At 39.2% G+C, this 21557-nt stretch overlaps 2 protein-coding genes across 2 annotated transcripts; one reads left to right on the forward strand and one right to left on the reverse strand.

Annotated features, from left to right (window-relative positions):
- Positions 1–389: 389 nt before the first annotated feature.
- LOC115056328 (uncharacterized) lies at positions 390–5070 on the forward strand. The gene is made up of 12 exons (XM_029522667.1): positions 390–505; positions 664–707; positions 1322–1385; positions 1608–1739; positions 2528–2632; positions 2726–2775; positions 2907–3026; positions 3139–3184; positions 3333–3404; positions 3566–3719; positions 3806–3888; positions 3977–5070. Exons 1-12 carry the CDS (start codon positions 473–475, stop codon positions 4124–4126), a joined length of 1053 nt encoding a protein of 350 aa, XP_029378527.1. The 5' UTR covers positions 390–472; the 3' UTR covers positions 4127–5070.
- Positions 5071–6015: 945 nt separating this feature from the next.
- Positions 6016–12994, reverse strand: neto2b (neuropilin (NRP) and tolloid (TLL)-like 2b). The gene is made up of 12 exons (XM_029523084.1): positions 12714–12994; positions 11280–11336; positions 10968–11126; positions 10126–10374; positions 9883–9930; positions 9615–9742; positions 9239–9340; positions 8859–8985; positions 7380–7493; positions 6891–7021; positions 6710–6802; positions 6016–6636 (listed from the first exon to the last, which is right to left on the reverse strand). Exons 1-12 carry the CDS (start codon positions 12721–12723, stop codon positions 6187–6189), a joined length of 1668 nt encoding a protein of 555 aa, XP_029378944.1. The 5' UTR covers positions 12724–12994; the 3' UTR covers positions 6016–6186.
- Positions 12995–21557: the final 8563 nt, after the last annotated feature.

Raw genomic sequence — 21557 nt, forward strand, 5'->3', positions numbered from 1 at the left:
GATGTGTGTGTGTCAGACAGAATAAAGCAGGATAGCAGATGATACATATATAGCATGATAGCTGGATGAGGCTATATTTGTCTTTCATTTTGGAGGGGAATTTGATTTAAATGCTCAGTGAAAGAGGACAATAATCCCAACAGGACTGAGGAAATTCCCTCTCACTATTTTCTTGTCTCCCTCAGTTGTCTTGTTTTTTTTAAACTGGCAATAAATCAGATAATATTCACCCTCCACCTGGGGAAATCCAATGGAAATATATTGCAGTGACACTAAGACATCAAGACATGTAAACACATACCCACAGCAGGTGGAGTCAAAGCAACAGCACGTGACAAGGTGCAGACCTTTATAAAGGTGCGCTCTGGTGGGAAAATGCATTTTACAAAGGTCTGTTATGGAGAAAGGTTAATGAGCTCTACCCAAACTAAGTGTGAGGTTTGCATACTGGGTTGATTATTTGATATTAATCATGGAGTCCTATTGCAAACTGGAAGAATATCAGGTAAGTAATACAATTAATATTTCCCTGTACATTTATAGGATGTAAATAAATAATAATGATCTCTTTGAATGAAAATGAAAATATAGAATTTAATGTGGAAATGTTTCAGAGGAAAATTTTGCTATAAATTTCTAAAATGATTGCACTGTATTTTTCAGGTCCATGATCTCATTATTGTGTACTTGGTATCACTTATTCCCAGGTAATATGTTTCCTCATACTTTTCCGTTTCATGCTCTAAGTAGCCTACTGACTGCTTTTACATAGTTGACCTAGTTTCAGCATCTTCCAAACCAGCAAGGCAACATCTAGTAGAAGCAGGCTTATGTTTTCTTTCTGGATCCCTCCAGTGCTGCGGGTATCGCTTGTATTACTGTAAAGGCATTTCCAGCTCTGTTGCCTCCTGAATACAAATATTAACTGTTAGTTAACTGCAGCCAATGCAAACTGAAAAAACTTCATCCACCATTCTGCTGCATCTTTGTTTTAGAGCCTATTCCTTTAGTTTAATACAAACAAAGCAAAACAATGAATGAGAAAAGAACTGGCAAAGGAGAGAAGGCGGGAAAAATGCCAGTGCTATGTGTTCAGTCAGATTTTACAGAGCCATTTTACAAGAGTTGTTCACACGGAGGTCACATGCTGTTTTTCAAGGACGTCTGTCTCCTCTTTCAACAGCAAATTGTCCAATAAACATATTCCTGTCTCATTCCTTTTACTCCTCATCCATATGGCCAAGAATCTGATTAAATTCATTGCAGTGCTCATGTGATTTTCCTGATATTTCATTGTCCACATATTTCTGATTAACTGCAGTGTGATGGGGAGTTTTTCTGTGCTGGTGGTTTCATTAGTGAAATGGAGGCATCTAAGACAACAGGTTAGTGAAATATGTATTGTTGTATGTGTGAATCTTTATTCACACAAACAATGTGGCTTTGGTGAAAATATGATTACAGTAGTTTATGGCTTGTTAAAAGACTATGCATATTTTCTACTTTGTTTTATTAATTTGTAGGTTGCAAAGCTCATATTTTGACTCAGTCCTTGGTGGTCCACAAGGCTGCAGGATGGCTATTGATTTCTATGTGTCTGTGTACAGGTGACCCTACTGGTGCAGATTGCCCTGGCGGACCTCCTAGCTGCTTTGACACTGATATTCACTAGCGTCCTGAACAAAGTTGAAACTTCCAACAGAGGAATTATCTGCATATACAGCCTGCCTCTGTCACTGGTGAGGGACTGATCTCTCACTCTACTCCTGGGAGGGTGGGGGGGTGAGTCAATGCGGACTCAGAAGAGTCGCGTCATTCTAGCAGTAAAATAAGCAAAAACCTTGTGGTCATTATATTGCCTTCATAAAGAATAGTGGTGAACTGTGTTTAGTCTTCAGTTATGTAAATGTTTTTATTCCTTCCGCATGTGAAGTGAAACTGCATTTTTCATTCTGTTATTACCAAGTGTTACAAAAGTTTTGTACTGTCTTTGTGACTGTATTGTGTTTAGGTTTTGCAAATGTATTTTACAATATTTTTATTATAATATATTACAGGGATAGGTAGTTAGCTAAACTATTTAGCCTTTAATTGAAAGGTCAGCATTTTGAAATAATTGTTTCCGTTGCCATATCTGAATTGACTGACCTAAAAAGGAAATCCGTTCAGGCCTGAGATTATAAATTTTTACTGTGTTTAAATGATGCACAATGTGTTTAGGATGTTAGTAGCCCATAAAAATGTGAGTGAGATACATGTAACCAAATGTGACTAAAATAGGTAAATAATTTATATTCTTTACTTAAGTAAAGCAGACATCTACAACTGAATAATAAATGAATCGTCAAGAGAACCATAAACTACGTCCCTAAATAAACAGAGAGCAAATGTCGGAACGGGACTTAGACACTTCCGAGTTATTGTCTGCAAACAAACACTGGCATCTTTGCAGAGTTCAGTGATCATTCTTTCAACATCATGAGATTCAATGTCACATTTGTCATTACTTTGTGTGTTTGTCTTCCAGACATTTTACTTTATTTCATTTCTGCTGATGGTGGTTTATGCATGGAAGTCAAAGGAAGCAATCCAAGGATGGAGAGCAAGACCAATAGAAGATGAAGTTGGACAGGTGAGTTGGCAACTGCGTTTGTATATGATGATTTATCAGAGACAATCCAGATGTATTCAGTGATTTTTTTCTCCTGACTGTCTTGGACTATAGAGTCAGCATTACAGGACAATATTTGTTATGCCTGTATATGGACTGGCGTGGTGAGTTTTCTTATTTTCATTATTGTAACTGTTTTAAGCGATTTACATTATTGTAATTTAACTACTATTCCAGACTTCAAATATTATTTCTGACAAACATTCTTCGATTTTTTTCTCCCTCTCATCCATAGGTTGATTCCTGCTGCAATATACTTAGCATATGTGTTCTCCATAAAAGCTATTCCGTGGACTTCAATCAGTGACAAATCAGTGGGCTTCTTTGTCTATGATAATAGTACATCCTGCACCAGGTGAGCACAAAACCTGGAGAGATCAATTTATTTCAGTGAAGTAATAGAAATGAAACAGGTCTGGTCCCCTGTGTTTCTGACCTTGTGGATTTCTTTTCTTCTTTCCTCTCAGTTGCATTTTGTTCTTGCATTGCTGGGAAGACTCATATCCATGGCCTGTAAATATAAAACACACTTCTATACACTTGGGATTAGAGCATATTGTATTTAGCATCGTATATAAAAACGTGACAATATTTTGTCATTAAAAAAAGGGCAGCCTCTACGACTAAAAAATGTGCTATCTTTTTTTTTTTTTTTCACCAGGAGAAATTCCATGACATTTTCATCAACATTTTTCTTTTCGTTGTGGTCACAACAGTATTGCTTTCCTGCTCTGTAAGTCACAGACCATTTTACAAACATTTATCACATTTCATTTGCAGTTGGAGTGATATTTTTGTACTACATACTTTGTATAAGCTTGGGAAGTATATTTACTACGTATGCGTGAGCATAGTGTAATCATAGTTTGTTTTGTTGTTTGTGTTTGTTTTCAGGTGATTTACTGTAATGTTAGTAGATGGTACCAAAGACACCAGCATCAGTATCTTTTTCCAGTGGAAGGAGATGGACGCTCAAGAAGGACATTGAGAAGTAGTATTTCTGCAGCAAGAAATATGGTGATGGTCATCTTATTCTGTTGGACACCAGGTACAAAAGTGTTTAAATGATGTTGATGTTATTCATCAACTTTTACTCAACACAAGCCTGATGTTCTGTGTTTCTTCCTCCTGCAGCCCTTGTCCTGATTGTGGTGTCCAACATTGTGATATGGGCAAATGTGAAACACTTCAACCTGTTTGGCTTTTATGTGATACAGGTACATTTTTGAGGATCTAGATTTCAGTTGACAGGAGGAATTTTTTTTTCTGTTTAGTAAGATACGGCATTGTTTTGGTTTATTTCAGGCTGCCAGTGTGTCCCTGCAAGGTTTCCTGAACAGTATGGTTTATGCTTGGAGGCGACCAAACTTCAGAGAAGCTGTTCTTGGGGAGAACACTCCCCTGGTGGCACAACGCCTCGCCTTCTTTGATGAATCGCTGACGAATTCATGTTGATTACTGACTTAAAACACACCTCGAAAAATATTGGCACAATTTACTGGCCTGAGGAAGCACACTTGACAGTTTGGACTGAGAGATATTTTTTTCAGGAAGGTGGGATGAAAAGAAAAAGGAAGCACAATCACCTTTTAAAGATGCAATGATGGATGCTTTTTTTTATTGCAACTGCTGAATTTTTTATATAGTAAATGAAGTCAAGGTAGCTGAAGTACCATATTATGTTATAAAAGGGGACAAAAGGGACTCCTGTTGGATTCATCAAAGACTTGAAGGATATCAGAAGATGACATGCTTTATAAAAAGTATTGTGTATTGTGTTGTGTTGAATAATGCACTAGCGGGCGGTTTTATTATTGACTTGTTATTTAACAGGAACTAAGCACCATACAGAGTACCAAGAGTTCGAAATGAGAGCAATGGAAAGCCGAGCAATGTTTATGTTTCTGTTACCTTTCACTCACTTCAGAGGCACGTGTCAGCTGGAGTTCAAGCTGAGGAACCTAAAGCATGACAAGAGAAGGGACAAAGTGCATTCTTTGGGTGCAACTACAACTGTTAAAATATTTCATAAAAATAATACTTGATTGTGCATCTAAGTGCTTATGTAAAGACTTCAAAATATATAGACTCTCGCACGCAGTGATCACAAGATCAGAGATCAAAGATCAGCAGACTCATGTTATAGTTCTCAAACTCTATGACATGGTTACAAAATGTGCGCCTTTTGTTGAGCTGACAACCTGCAGACCACACGTGCCGTTTATCTACTGTACTGTAAAGCATGTTATGTCTGTGCACAGCTGCTTTGCCAAAGACCTGTGGGTACATGTGTTTGAGTAAGATATGATAAAACATGAACAATGTTTACACAGTGTTTGAAATACTCCAATAACCTCACTGTTGAATCAACCAAGAATAAAAATTATATATTTGAGAAATGTTTGTCAGTGTGTTGAATATGGGCCCTGTGACGGACTGGCAACCTATCCGGGTGTATCCCGCCCTCACCTTCAACGTTGGCTGGGATCGGCTCCAGCACCTGCCTTGACCCCGATGGGTAAGCGGTAGAAAACAAGTCATTTTGTCTCATTTGTGATTCATTTTCTGATGAATATACATACTCACCCATTCATACAGACAGCAACAAAAATACCAGTCCAAGTCATTATTAGTGATCTGCTAACATATTATTGATCAGATCTGTTGATCGTTAGTCTTTTGGTGTGGGTATAAAACAGGCAGCCATAATTGGTCATCTTTGAACATATCAGACTACAGATTTGCTGATTAAACTGTGAGGCTGCGGCCCAGAAATGACTTCTAAATGTTGTGCTCTGTCCTCCAGCTCCAAGGTTAGCTATTCCTGTATATAAACAATTTTCACAAGTCATTGTCTGATCTTTATTGACATCATTAGTGGGATGCAACATATTAAAACAGTGGAAAGGTCTGTCAGAAATTACCCTGCTAACTTGTGGTAACTAATAAACTTAAACTTAACTTATTTCAACTCCCTCTAAAATACATTGTTGGCACTCACTCTTCTCCATTTGTGGTGACACTGATTCTTTTCTAAGTATCAATAATTATCTAAAATACAAAGTTTGTTGGAAAGAAAAGAGCTAAGTCGTTGTTTATTCAACCAGTCGGAACAGAAAATGACACAGTGTCTTGTTTGATATGTTTTGGAGAGTTGGATGAAACAGCATAATCTGCTAGTCAGCTTTAGAAGGGAAACTCCAACCAGCATACCTTTATGGCACACCTTTTAGAAGCATGTGCTCTGCTGTAGATGACGATTTTATGTCTGATATCAAAACTGACTCAACAGCAGATGAAAGATAAGACCTTAACTCTAAAGTATTTAAAAGCAGGGCTTTGCACTTTAACACAGGTTAACTAAAGCTGAAAGGTGTTTTTGACGTGGTTATCGTGCTTCCTTTTATCTATTTTTTTTTTACAGTAAAATGTATTTAACAAAACACGTTTGTCATGAGAATAATACAGAGCAGTCGCTGCTTTAGTATGTATGGTCCTAACCTTATCTTTTCTTTTCAGAAGTCCATGGACAAGGATCTTTGCTGGGCCATTTCATAGTTCCCTCTTCGGCTTCCTGCTCTGCGTACATAAACGTCATACCTGGCATCTTCCTCTTCCTCTTCATCCTCCTCCATTACTCTATCCTGCCGCCCTAGCGCTCTATCCCCAATACTGTGATGGCGCTGGATCTGGCCTGGTTTCATACTTGGCCAGCTCTTCTTACGCAGACTGCTGTTCAAGTCCCTGAAAGGGGGCAATGTGCTTTCGAAGACCCCTCTGAAAGGGGGAAGCTCCATGGATCCCCTTCCCAGACCATGTGCACCCTGACTGGCTTTGACTGAGTTGACAGAGGCCTGGGAGCCACAGTGGTGTTCGTGTATGCAGCGGGAGCCTGATGAGGATCTTCTGAGTGCCTGAAGGGACTGGAGTTCTTCCGATAACTCCCCAAGATCCCCTGACACCTCCTAAAAAGAGTAACGGTGTTCATTTCAAAATGACCATGTTCAGGTAATAATTTATCACAGTGATTGGACTTACCTTGTCTCGAAGTGTAAAGAGTTCATAATGCGGAGGATCAAACACCTCCTGGAAGTCACCCTGCTGAAACAGATTATTCTTGCGTACCAACACCTTTAAAATAAGATATATAAAAGCTCTTAGGAAGTTCACTATTACCTCACAGGTAATATCTGCGATATGATTGTTAAATGTATGCTACCTTTTTTCTTGGCTGTTTGACCTGCACCAGGATGGAGACAATGAGGAGCAGCAGCACCACTCCCGTGGACACGCATATTATTGTCCCATGAGTCTTTGTGATCTGATGAAAAATACCTTTGTTCTTTTTCTCTGGAGGAGAGAGAACAAATTATTATGGCCATTCAGATACATTAAGAGTCATTTGCTCTTTTCTATCGCTGCACAGTGGTTAGGCCCTTTGATTGCCAGGATCAGTTCAGTTCATCAAGAGTCAAAGAACTACCAACTGCACAGCCAGCCCATTTAACTGAAGTGCTACAGAGACATTAAATGGCCCGAAAGTCACAAAGGTCTTTAAGCTAGGGAGGTGTCAAAGATAATAAGATCCAAAGTATTCTATGGGAATAGTCTGCAGTGTTCAACACTGACATAACATTCGCTGCTGCGACACAACAGTGACAGACATGGCATGGATATTACACAATACAATTCTAAAGTGCAATGGTACCTTTACAGTTGCTTTCATCCCAAGGAAAGACACAGTTCTGTATGCCATTACACACCAGCGAAGTGTTGATGCACATGTTACTGTGGCAAAAGAAAGCACTGGCTGCACAGGGAGCTGAAACACAAAATGGGTGTATCAGTATATGATGCAACCAGACTGAAAAAGAAAACAAACAAATTTCCAGAAAGTGGATCAGGAAATTGTTCCGTTTCCTGCACTCCTTTGGTGAAACAGGTATCTGGCATATACACCGCGTTCTAAATCATGCAAATACATTTTTCTCAGATTTTCCTAGATAGTCAATGCAGGAAGTCATCATCTGTTATGACATAATTAGAAATTTTATTGAACAAACTTCCCAATGATAACAGTATTTGAAAAATAAAATAAAATAAAAAAAAAAAAAAACTCAAAATGCAATGTTCCAAATGATTACGCTCAAAAGGGTTTCAAAACATTTTATAGGTTGAAACTGAAAATGATCATTTGATTAATTTGAAGCATTAGGAGGTCATATCTACTGAAATCAAAAGCTATTTCAACCAAAAACATAATAACAGGCCAAGTTACGTGCCAACATAGGACCCCTTCTTTGATATCACCTTCGCAATTCTTGCATCCATTGAACTTGGGAGTTTTTGGAGAGTTTGTGCTTGAATTATTTTGCATATGTCAGAATGGCTTCCCAGAGCTGCTGTTTTGATGTGAACTGCCTCCCACCCTCATAGATCTTTTGCTTGAGGATGCTCCTAAGGGTCTCAATGGGGTTGAGATCAGGAAAGGATGGGGGCCACACAATGACTTTCTCTCCTTTTTTGCCAATAGCAGCCGATGACACAGAGGTATTCTATGCAGCATGAGATGGTGTATTGTCATGTATGAAGATGATTTTGCTACGGAAGGCACAGCTCTTCTTTTTGCAGCATGGAAGAAAGTGGTCGTTTTCACACGTTCAGAGACCCTAAAGGGACCCACCATCTCTCTCCCCATGATTCCAGCTCAAAACATGACACTGCCACCTCCTTGCTGATGTGGAAGTCTTGTTGAGACACGGTGGCCATTCCATGGCACTCACCAGTAAACAAGACTGTTTAAAAATTAGTCTTCATGTATTTCTGGGTCCACTGCAACCGTTCCTGCTTCTGAGTATTGGTGAGGGTTGGCCGAATAGCAGATTTATGCACTAGTCCAAGACTATGGAGGATCCTAGACCTTGAGGTTCGCGGGACTCCGGAGTTTATTTGTAAATCAAAAAACATTATGTTTTCGACATTTAAATCTAATTTGCATAAGAATGTGGAACGCAGTGTGAAGGCCCTGTTTTACAGATATGTGTCTGTCTTTCTAGAAGATTAGGTGGTTAGGTGGGTCATAAATAAAAAAAAAATGTCTGTGCCAAACCCTGCAGCAGAAAGTAAAAGGGACAATGGTAAAAATTTTAAATGACAGCATTTGAGGGTAAGTGAAGCAGAAACTCACGATCAGCAAAAGATGTGAACAGCATCCGGAAACGGCTGAAACGGCTTGTCTCATCAGCCCACATCCTCACTACTCCCACACCAGTGTCCAGCATGATGTCATTAGCTACCGTACTACAAAACTTGGCCTACAAGAAACCAATCGTTATTTTCTCTCATCATGGATGTGCAGTCTCCCTGAGGCTAAAGTCTGTAAAACAGTTTCTTTACATTTCTGACTGGAATAAGGACGTTGAAAATGAGCATAGATGGCAAGGAAAGACGGGCGATGGTGAGAGAAACAGAGAGCTGACAGAAAAATGAAATACTAACAAATAAAGCAGATCAGATCAAGCTGTTTTAATTTTAGAGTGCAGTACATCATTTAATGAGTAATATTACCTTTAGGTCCTCAATGGCATTGCTGCCATCATAAACAGCCACAAAGTTCTTCTTACATTCATTTGAGTTTTCCATCTGGTATTCCAAGAATCGTAGGTAAATCTGGAATAAACAAGATGGAGGGGAAATAATCCACATTTTTCAGACACCGCTGGGCTTTTTTGCAGAATTATTTTCAACATTCAGTTCAGCTTTGGCATTGCACTCTGTCTTGTTTTTATTACTCATAATGTAGAAAGTGAGTTGTGCATCAGCTAAATGGCAAAAATTATATAATACTTAGTTTGCAACTGATGATTACTTTATGAATTTACATTTTTTTCGTTATCCATTAATCTGCTGATAAATTGTTTGGTTTTTGGGATGTCACCCATACCCTGTTGTTTGTTGGAGCTCGTATGGTCCAGATACAGTCCACTGCCTGGTCTGGCCTCACTTTGTACTCCTCCTCCACCTGACTGGAACGGATCAGGCCGTCGGCCCCTGATAGCTCAAACTGACAATCTGACCCACAGACAGTAAAAATCAGTAAGAGTAAAGCGTCAGAGAGAGTGGGAACACACAAGACAGAAAAAGAAGATTACACTTGGGTTGAAGAGGGGGTGCCACAATTTAAGAAAGTGAATTATTCATAGTTGCACTACCTGGGATAGGGTTTAAAAGTCCTCCCACGTGTAGATGAAATTCAGGGTCTTAAAGGAAAAATAACAGAGAGGCAGCGAGCTATCACACCGATGCCATCATCAGTCTGAATTCATTGACCAATAATAGCTGGGGCATTTGATTAGAGGATTAGATGAATGTTAGATGGATATAAATATGAGGATGTTACAGTGAGAACATTGCCATACAGGGATCAATAAACCCCCCACTGTGCTTTGCATCACCTGCAGTAAAGCTGTACTGGACCTGGAAACCAATCCCTTCCAGTTCTTCATCGCTGAAGAAGCGAATCCACATGAAGCGGCCACTTGAGAGGACAAGTCCGGGATTGGCTGAGCCACAGAAGCGGTTGATGAGTGGCGAGAAGCTGAATGGACCGTCTCGAACCTCAATGTGGTCAAAGCGACACTCAAATGATGCTTCGATGTAGAAGGCATCATCAAACAGCAGCTCTATTCTCTGCCGGGGAAGCGCTGGTGGACGCATGGTTGTAAGTCACTTCTACTGCCAGTCAGTCAGACAGATAATATAGCCATAGATATCATGAAAGAAATATCTTCTCCTTCCCTCATCCCTCAGTGCTGCTATTTTTTCAGACAGTATGACTAGATCAGACTTATGTGGGCTCCAGGAGCAATTAGGGGAAAAATTATGCACAAGCTAGCAGCAAAGTTTGGCATATTCTTTGGTGTGCAACATAATGTCAGCTTGTTTGTACTTTAATGGCCGTGAAGGGAAACAGGGCATAGCGCATAATTTTGAGATTGTAAGATAGGTCCTTTGTTGCCAAGAGAGACAAAACAGCATCATTTGTGACCAATTTATTATGAGTAATGTTATTACTCATAATAACTCATAACAAAACCATTGTTGAAGGAAAGAGGCAATAGCAACAGAAGCATCATGCACCACATCCCATCAGATTTCCTTCAACAGCCACCAGAGCATCTAAAAGAATCTGGCTTATAACTTAATATCAAATCTATAACATTCACATAATTAGAGTAATAGATCACTTTTCACATTTCAGTGGAATTATCAGGCATAGGTGTGTAGTGCTCATTACCTTCAAGTACATAAAGGCACTCCTTGTTGGGGGGGTACGAATTGGGGTAGTTGGGGGAGCTAAAGGTGCCGCCATCTGCGTTTCGTACCCAGTTCCCACAGTGATTAGAATGCTGTGGCTGCTGAGACGGTTTAACTTCCTTTGATGACGCTCCTCCATCTGCATGTGAAATGACGTCCAACTCAGACACAACATCCTGACAGTAACTCTGTACAACTGATGGCACGACACAGCTAAGACGCTGCCATGTATCTCCTGTGTACAACCTGTACAGTTGAATTAGAAAATGTGCAGCGAAGGTATCAGTCTCACCTTTAGTCTTTTGTGCCAGAGCAAATCCCTCCTCAATGACCAGGAGAAATATGCAGACTGTAAAAGAAGCAGCGTGAGCAGGTCCAATCAGAGAATAAAGGGAATACGTTTCGCAAGTTTTGAGTGTCTTTGCTTGATGTCTGCCTGAAATGAATACAACAGACCAAGCAGTTCAAAATCTTCACAGGAAGAGAACACGGACACTATTTCCTTACCTCTGCAACCTACTTTATTTATTTTTAAGGTTTACATGAAGCACAGGGGATGAGAGATGAGACTGCTGACAATCTGCTGACTGTATGTGCTGTGCAAAGACATCAAAAGGCGAATGAAATGTAGCCTTCGTCTCACGAAAACATGTCTTGTGCCACATTTGTGCCCATTACATAAACTATGACCTAAATAGAGCATCTGGCCTGAGGGCAGCAGACCACTGAAATTTGCTTTGAGTTTACACTAAAGAGGCAGGTTGACACGTTGGCATGCTGCTGTGATCGTCCAATGACAAACTGCAAGTCACAAAACTGCTGAATACAACGTGCTGATTTCTGGGCAACGTTTCTTTGATATTGATGATTTATTGCCTTGTGTTGATATTTTATTAAATATAGCAATGTGTTGAACATTTTAATATTTAAAAACACGCAAATAATTATTGTCTATCCCCACTAATCTTAAATTCTTGAGAAAACGCCAAATGAAAATCTGCAGTAGGATCCTGTCACACACGCACTAATGAAGCTGATAGGCAGAGCAAAGTGACATTTACCACCAGAGCTGATACACAACATCGAAAAATAAGTTTTTGTTTAGTTTATTTTATTTATTTATTTATTTTTTTGTTTCCTTCCAAAACCGCCTGCACATGCTGGTTGGTACCATGCAGTGTGTGTGTGTATATGGAGGCAATGAGGCAGCAGCAGCAGCCTAAATCCTATCTGGGAAATGTCCCACTGCACCACTGTAAGGTGTAAATTTATGCATTTTACCTTTGAATAAAAAATAATAATACATACATACACATAAATATGTATGTGTGTATATATACACACATACATACATAAATCTGTGTGTGTTGGTATATATATACATTTATATATATTTATGTGTGTGTAGTAATTTGTTTTTTTTATTTCTATCAGTTAAATGTGTTGTCCACATGGTGTTGTATTCAGCACATTGAGTGTCCAGGCTGCACTGCACAAACTTTCAAAACAACACATACATTAGTGGCACAGCAATCTGTGGATGCCTGAATAAATGCACTTTACCATCCCTCTATCGCTTTCAGTTGCTATTTTCAAAATATTGTGGGCTAATTATGAAAATCTTGACAACAGCAGAAGTTTGAGAACAACGTGCACAAATATGGCAAAAAGACAAAGGAGGGAAAAGGCCGTGTGGAATCATGTAAATAAGAAGAATCCCACTCACCTACATGCATCCTCTCGGGTTGGGTTTCAAACTTGCACAGCTTTGTTTCCCTCACATCCCCCTGCCTGTTGAAATCACTGGCCTGGATCAGCGCAAGTTAGAATCTCTCACATCCAAATCCAACTTTCACCTTCTGATCGTAATCCTATTGGCCAGAATGAGGGCTCTTTCTGGGACGCGCATGAAGAACTTCTGAATAATCTTTGCCAGTACTGTCAGAAATGTGTCGGGTGAGCACAAAGACTGTGACACCGCAGAGCTCCAGTCTGGATCAGTCTGACACTTCCCCTCCTAAATAAACAGATGATCTGTCTGCGGCTGCTCGCCGTTTTAAGATTGGCTTTACTTGGCGCGAGACGATGGAAGAGGTGATTGCGCATGTGCGCAAAAAATACATTAGTAATGAGAGATATGATAATGCTCACATCGCCTGTCTGGCATGTTGATGAATTTCATTAGGAATTAACATTTTGTTTTAACTTAATTAGCTGACATAGAGAAAGAGGCCAGAGGGAAATGAACACACACACACACACACACACACAGAGAACACCTGGCCAAAGAGCTCACTGGGCAGACATTGCATATGTGTGCATTTCTATGCAGAGCAGAGAGCGGGACACAGACACGGTGGTCTTCTTTCATTTGTCCGGAAGGAGATGCATGGCACCTGAAGCCTTATAATAAAGCTGGAGCTGCACAGAGACAAAAGAGAAGACTTGGTGGGGTGGAGATTTTCCTTTGATGTGTTGCCTTTAAACATGTCCAGTGGCAGGCTGGTGCCTCGGCAGCTGATTGTAATAGCTTTGAATCAGAGGCTTTGGACAATGTAAGGTCATTCCTGGCAGCCAAAGGCAATCTCATATGCCTCGGTCTAAATATGTGATAATGTAACTCAAGCTCCCCTTAGAAAGCAGAAGTAATATCAACAAAGCCACAGCCCAAAACCGCTGGCAGTTTCATTTCAGTTTCAGGACAATTGACCAAGAGCAGTCACAAGAGCGGTGGTGAAAATGCTAAAACACTACAACAACTTAAGCAAAGCTGTGATTTATTGCTTATGAATTCAGATGAGATTTCCAAGTCAGAGGAAGTGATCACGTCTTTCAGATCAAACACTGCATCACTTTAAAATACTAATATATTTAATATAGAGTTAACATTACACAGTGATGATCCTGAATGGTCATCAGCATATTCATGCATGAATGTTCCTGTTAGATTGATGCCACTGATGTATTAAGTGTAGACTGCAAAAAGGTAGGGCTGTTTAATCTGAACAATGCAGTTTTAGAAAATGGTCATAATGCAAAATCTTAGCAGGGTAACTGTAAATACTGGCACCAGATAAATGTGTGCATGTAAAAAGTTTTCTTCTGAAATATGGCAACACGAAAGTATAATGTATGGAAATGCTGTCAAAAATTATAGTTAGTATAGCAACCTCAAATTTATTAGGTATATCAAGAATTAACTGTGGCCCATTCTATTCTATCATTTCTTCCTGATACAAAAAGAAGACATAGAGAGATTAACACCTACATGAAGTCTAACTCACTGTTTGTGTAACTTTTTCTGCCAATTTTGACATTTTCTCTCCTTGTTCCTTCAAATGCATAGTTCTTAAATGAAACTTGCTGAACAAATTAAAAAAAACAAAACAAAACAAAACAAAAAAAAAAAAAACAGGAGTGAACAGCAAACCAGCAGTTACAAAGCAACACACCTTGTCAGAAAGGCCCGGGGCCATATTTCCAAAGTCTCCAAAGCCATCATTATTGCGTAAAGTGGGACCAATTTTTCCTCCTCAGTAACAACCTTGGGGTAAATCGGTTCAGCAGGAAAGTAACTCAGAAACTCACCCACACAATATATCCACCATAATAAAGTTGCATCATCTGTGCCAGTGTTTAAAAATTACACTGTTCCCTTAAGATGGATGAAAAAGCAAAAGTGTTGCCTCAGAGGTTCTCGAATCATTTATTTTATAGGATGCATTTGGTTTGGCAGTACTACTGAGACGTGCCTCGATGAACATCAGGGGGTCACAGTTAACGCCACTGTTGGTCAGTCTCTATCGGTGTTACTATCACATCAGCAAACACGAATACATATCGGCAAACCAGCACGTACACCTTTGTTTACTGCACATCAAAAGGTATTATAAGCGGCACCTGTTGCCATGGCAACCGGGCTGGTGTCTCATCTGCTTCTTTCAAGGACCTAGGAAGCAAAGGTTTTTACAGGGGTCTGACAGAGAACAAAACAAAAGACAAAAGACAAAAGACAAAATTTTCCAGTCTGCTTGGAAGTTTTCTGCTGCAGTAAACTAAACCCAGCGGGAAGATTTAGCTTTTCCTTTTAATCCCCCCATGAGTTTCTGTAATGTCAGAAAATCTTTAATGCCTACTTGTCCTTTAATCTTTAATTTCCATCCATGCATAATACTGCCACCCAGTAATATTTCTGAATACATGCTACAAAAACAGTTTCCGGACTGTTGAATGTGTGATGGGCGGGAGGCGGGTCTCTATAAGATTAGGTGCTGTTCAACAAGCTGATATATTTTACCCCAAAAATCCCTGATTTGATTAATTGTACAATATGTACTGGATGAAAACAATTGTGCTGTTTTGTTCATCCTGAAATGCACCTGAAGCTTTATGGAGAAAAATTGGTCAAAAACTCTGGAATGGGAACTAATGGAACATACTGAATGTTATGCCGAGGTTATTTTGCCAAGTTCAAGTCAGATTTTTATAATGCTCAAATAACATATTTGAACATTTGTAATTTTGTTACAACTGGACAAACTTTATGGGTGGAAAAAGTTCACGTAAAACTCTCCTCTTGAGCTTCTTGTGGAGTCAATGGTGAGATTGTACAGTAGGGTCAACGTTTGTAAAACGCTGTCTGAATTAAAACGTTTAACAAAACCCACTACAAAACATTTTGTCATCAATTTTTCACACATGAAAATTCATATAGACACTTTAACCATGGCTGTTATTTTCTGTTATTAATTATTTTATTAACTACTAGTTGCGTGCCACACAAACAGCAGAACAGTATCTTTCAATAAAAAAATACTAAAATTGTAAATAACACTTGTAAATTACATGAAAGCAAAACAAAACAGAACACAAAGAGGTCGTTGATGTGAAATCTTTCTGCCTGAATTTTTTGAGACACAAGAACTAAAGGGGGACAATGAATCTTAATCTGTTAAGTTGCAGGACCAAGATTGGAATTAGCATTTTAATTGGAGTTTCACCCAGGCAACTGATAGCTCCTATTAGTGTGTGCTTAATGATGAAATTAGCATCTTTAATTCATCATAGTCCTTGGTTGAGTGAGCCAGGTGACATAGTTGCATGGTTCCTCCCTTCTTTCTTTTTGATTTCCCTACTGTCAAAGAGTAATACTGCATGCATGTGCACGTCTGGTATCAAAAACCATTTTGCTTGTCTGGAAAGAACAATGAGCTTTCAAGGACAGGGTCTTCTTTAAGGTCACAGATGGCAGAGCAGGATTTTTCACGCAGTTTAAGAGACACATGTTCCAGTGAGGTTAAACAGTTCCAGAGAACATAGTAATTCATTATCTGGACTTGCTTTGAATCTGTGACACTGTTGCCTGATCTGCTAGTTGCTACAAAACACAACAGATTGCTGATTTTAGAAGACAAGCACTTCAGCTTCAGAAGAAAAGTCATTAAGATACCACCATGATCTGGTGATTGGCAGGAAATCCCTGTGGATTTGGCCTATTACTGTTGATGAGGAAGCGGAGTAGGCTACAAGTCCCGACTTTAATAGGGTGGAACAAATTACTGCTTCCCAGTGACTTCATCAGCACATTCATTTGTTTTCAGTTTTTTATTTCCTCTGTCCTCTTGGACACACTTAAGTATATGAAATTTTATTTTCCCTGCTTGCCTCATAAGTGTTTAAGGTTATAATTGTAAATTATATTCTAACTAACCAACCCTATACAAAGTTCCCTGTGGTGAATCCTATCAGCTGGGGAAATATACGTAGGTCATATATTAACTTTTCCTCAACTGTCTAATTTATTTTCTCTATTAAGTCTATTTATCAAAAATGTTCGCTAATATTAGCTTAAAATTGAATCATCCACATTGACAATTCCTCATATAATAGTCATCTTAATTTTCAAAGCCAGGCTGTCCTAGGAGACCCAGTCACTAACAGTAAACACCAAGACAGACTGAAGTACACCTGAAATTATTCAGCAGGAAGAGCTGATGCTAAACTTGTTTTATCCTGTCTTTGGTCCTAATGACAACAGATTAGGTGAAGCAAGAAGAGAGAAAAATTACCTTAAATGTCAGAGAACAAATTAAGATTAAGCTTCCAAAGCATCCCAAAATCAAATCAATTTGGTTGGTTTGAAAAGGGGCTCCAGTTTAATTTTACTGTATCTTCACATTATTTGTATATGTCTGTTTTTTTACTCTATCAGTAATACTTATACTAATCCTCAGACCCCAGAGGCATCTTCTCTGTATTAACATAAATTCACATATGGTTTGTTTTATGCAATGTCACGACTGATATTCATCACTTCAAACACACACGCAATTTCTCAGAAAACTTAATTGCTCATCTATCATTAGTTTCATGCAAATAAATGTAAATGACTTACTCTCTCATTTCTTTTCACCCTCTGAGATTAAACCTAAACTGCATACAAGTGAAATTTTATATCCGGGGAAAGAAGTAAGGGATTTTGTTATTTGGGAATTCATTCCTTGAGGCATCATCCTCTTTTTTAAAGACTTGCAGTCAACCAAGAATGAGCAAACATTCTCACATAATAATTTTTGGCAAAGCACCCTCCAGGCTAGGATTGGGAATCTGTGGGGAGCTGATGAGCCGATTTTTGCTTGTAAGGTGTTTTTTAGGTAGTTGTTTACCTGTCAGCTCAGCAAATGTAAAGTAGAAAAGACTTTGTTGTATCAGACCTCATACAACTTAAGATATACGACACTGGTGTCTTCAACTCATTTGATCGAAACATTATGGTAATTTTAATCAAATACACACAACTATGCACATCAACAAAGAGCCAACATGCGAAAACAAACTAAATAAGTGCTGGAAGATTTTGCTTGTTGAAGATTTTTGGGAGTTAAATAGACTTAAAACAAAAATTATTCCCTTTATTTCTCAGATGTTAGAAAGAACATGCCCAACTCAGACAGAAGACAGGTTTTTACTAAAAGCCAAACCAAAGCCTTCAACTGTAAACATACATGTGCACATACATGCACTGATAAAGTGCTGGTTGCCAACTCCCAAAAGATAGTACTTTTCCACTGACAACCAGAAGAATATTTTCAATTTAAATGTTCTGCTCTTCCTAACACTAACAACATATGGCCAATCACAAGAGTGTTTCTGGAACAGATGGCCAACAGAAATGACCCAAAGTATGCTTAAGCCCAAAAAGACAACTAAAAGATTAGTCTGCTTCTTACCATTTCGGGCATAACATGTGAAGAGGCAAGTGTGAATAACAGAAAAAAATGTCCTTTGTTTATTTTTATTTTTCTACATAATAACTTCTCCCCTATTAAAAATAAAATACAGGCATATACAGTAATTGTTTTTCAGATCTAAATATTAATTTCTTTCAGTAATCTATTGCAGTGTTCATAGAGGAGGAGGACTCATTCTGACATCAGAATAAAAGCAATGTTAAACAAAGCCATAGTACAGATGCTCTCATGTCAGACACTTGAGATATTTGGGCCATATTTGACCCGCAAAATCAGCAGGCAAGTACAGCAGTGACAAGCTTCAGTGCAGTAGGAAAAGGAAATCTTCTTAGCGTGGACTGATCTGTGGATGTGGCAGCAAGCCTGGATGAGGATGAGTCCAACGCAACACTAGGTTCCTCAAAAATGTTTTAACGTCCAATTAATTTTCATATGAACTGAATTGTTTTACTAATGATACTAATGAGTTAACTATGATGAGGAATTCTAATCATTTCATGAATAATTTTTTCCAGTGAAAAAAGAAATGGCGTTGTTGGTGCCAATGAAAGCATTATTTCAATCTTGGCTAATAATCATAAGTGGATTGTGTTGTTGTACAGTAGCATTACATCAGAAAAGAAATGGCCTACAGGAATACAGTCTATTATAACAACAATATGGTTTCAGATTGAGGTTTTTTTTTTCATTAGATAAAGTTCAGCAGTCTGATTACTAGACATTCCTAAAATACGGTTAACTTGAGCGCTTTAGGGAAAATGACATTGTGCGTGCATCTGGCGGTTAACATGCTCTTTGCCTTGATATTTTTTTTCTCTCCCTTCTCCCCACTTTCTAATTTAGTCAAATATACAAAGCTGGTCTTTGCAATCAAAGCCTAAGCGCTTGTACGAAGGGGCTTTAGAGACATAATTAAAATGCCAGAGTGAGAGAAGAGGAAGCTTTGGGTAGAAAGTGACAGAAAGTGAGAGTCTAATACAATGTTGATTTGAACGTGTGAGATGAAAGAAGATGATGAAAAGAGGGAAAATGTGTCATACAAATAGAGTGAATAAACTACTGATGGTCAGAAAAAAACGAGGGGCAAGGGTTAGATGTTATCACTGTGCCTCTGTCCTCACATACCCACAGGATAACAGTTAAGAGGAAGCATCCAAAATAAAAATGTTTCTTTAAAAGTTTTTGATTTATATTAATTATTAAACTGATTTTTACATAATCCTAAAGGAAACATTGCCCAATGTTACTGGCAGGGGCCTGAATATACACCACTCCACATTTGTGAAGAGGGAAGAAAAACTGAGAAAAGAGATGAGCGCAGATAACTGAAACTCAAGTCCCAGCTAAGAGATGTCACTTCGGATGAGGAGATTTTGCAACAGTTTTAATTACGGACCACTTTACTGCAACGCTGATTGATTGACGCAAGTGCATTGCGTGTGCATGTGTGTGTGTATGTGCTGTAATTTATGAGATGGAAGTGTGTGCTGTATGTGTGAATGGGCAGATAGACAGACAGACAGACAGATAGACAAAGACAGATGTACTACCAGTCAAAGGTTTGGACACTTTCCTATTCATTTGAATGAGTAAGTGTGTCCAAACATTTGATGGTAGTGTAGATAGATACAGACAGATATTTCATTTAAATATAGCTAACCTGGCGAAAAGTACAAAAGATGTTTACCCCTAAAATGAATACTTGAGAAGAATAAGAAGTTTTAGTATTTGGGGGGAATTCTTACCTTGAAAATCTCCATTTTACTGTGTGGACTTGTTCTACACCTTCTCTGCTACAGATGTTTGTCATTTTCATTCAGCTAAATAAAAAAAAAAAATCCAATAATGAAATATGCACCAGTGCTCGGGGATTATTTGCTGCATGATATCTTAAAAATCTGCTGTAATGGTTGGACTTCCTTTGACTCACTACAGCTTTCCCCCGCTAAGCGGCGCCAGAGCGATTGTGTGACTTCACCACAACACACACTGGTTGTGTTCTGTTGTGTGGACGTCGAACAGTGAAGTTGTGAGTGCATGTGTAGCTTCAACCAGAGCCAACATGTCGGACGGACACCGCAGGCTGCCGCCGTGGATGGCGCCGGGGGAGGTGAAGGAGAAGGAGCCGCTGCGGTGCAGGAGGACACGGAAAGGGACGAGGTGAAGGAGGACACACAACAACATGGAGGCTGGCCTGCTTTGGTCGGTTGAGTGACTGTAACAAACCCACCTTGTTGTGATTTCAGGTCAGCTTTCTACTGTATGAACGAGGCTGAGCTGGTGGAAGCGGCCGCTGCCTACCTGACCTACGGCGCATGTCCGGAAGTGGCGCTGCTGTCGGACCGGAAGGTGGCGTTGTGGTCTCTTTATTTATGATGGGGGGCAACTTCCCTTATGGCGGGAAAAAAAGGTTCCTCTTTGAGTCAGTTAGTCAAACACACTTAAAATTTAGCAGCATGGTGTTGCAGTCCTCCGTGTGCTAAACATCAAACAATCGAAGCCATGAACTTCTTGCTGCGAGGAAAAAGCACTAACCACTATGCCACCATGCTGCTCCAATTAAAGACATGTCAGAATTGTACAAATAGTATGAAAATTTAAATGTATTTGGAGAGGCATTTTTATTCCAAGTATATGCTGTCTATGCTTAAATTTCTCTCTCCTCCTACCCACACAGGTTGAAGATGAATACAAGGCAGGAGATGCCACTGTGAAGATCAGAGAGGAACCTGCTTCTTTAAAGTCAGTGACAGAGGCTTTAGAGGAGCCACCATCAGACTGCAATGAAGCCAAAGAGATGACATATGTTTCAGAAACTGATGAAAACGACGAACTGGAGGCTGAGAAAAGGGAGGAGCACTCACAGAAGGCATCAGATGGTGTGAAGGATGATGATGGCGATGCCTTGCGGCTTGTTCGAGAAATTTTTTTCACCTGATGAAGGTGAAATTTAATTGAATACCATCTATGTGAGCTTACACCATAAGGAAAAAAATCACAGTTTCACAAGACAGTCCAGTCAGTACTTGTGAATGTGCACAGCTCCCTTATAAAGCTACAAACTGGGACACTGATGATTTAATCAATGCCACTGGGGTTTAAAATTTGGCTGCGCACTTTGAGCAGTTTGGATTGAGAGCCCCAGCATAAGATTTCATTTCTGGTTGTTAACTCAGCCAGGATGATTTTGTTATTGGAACACGAGTGCCAGTGTTTATAACACCAATGATACTCACAAACAGCAGCTACATTACTGTTGCAGTATATCATTGGAGCTATTTAATAATAATAACTGAAATACAGTTATTGTATCATCAAAA

This window comes from Echeneis naucrates, chromosome 16 (genome assembly GCF_900963305.1).
Source record: "Echeneis naucrates chromosome 16, fEcheNa1.1, whole genome shotgun sequence".
Taxonomy (NCBI): domain Eukaryota; kingdom Metazoa; phylum Chordata; class Actinopteri; order Carangiformes; family Echeneidae; genus Echeneis; species Echeneis naucrates.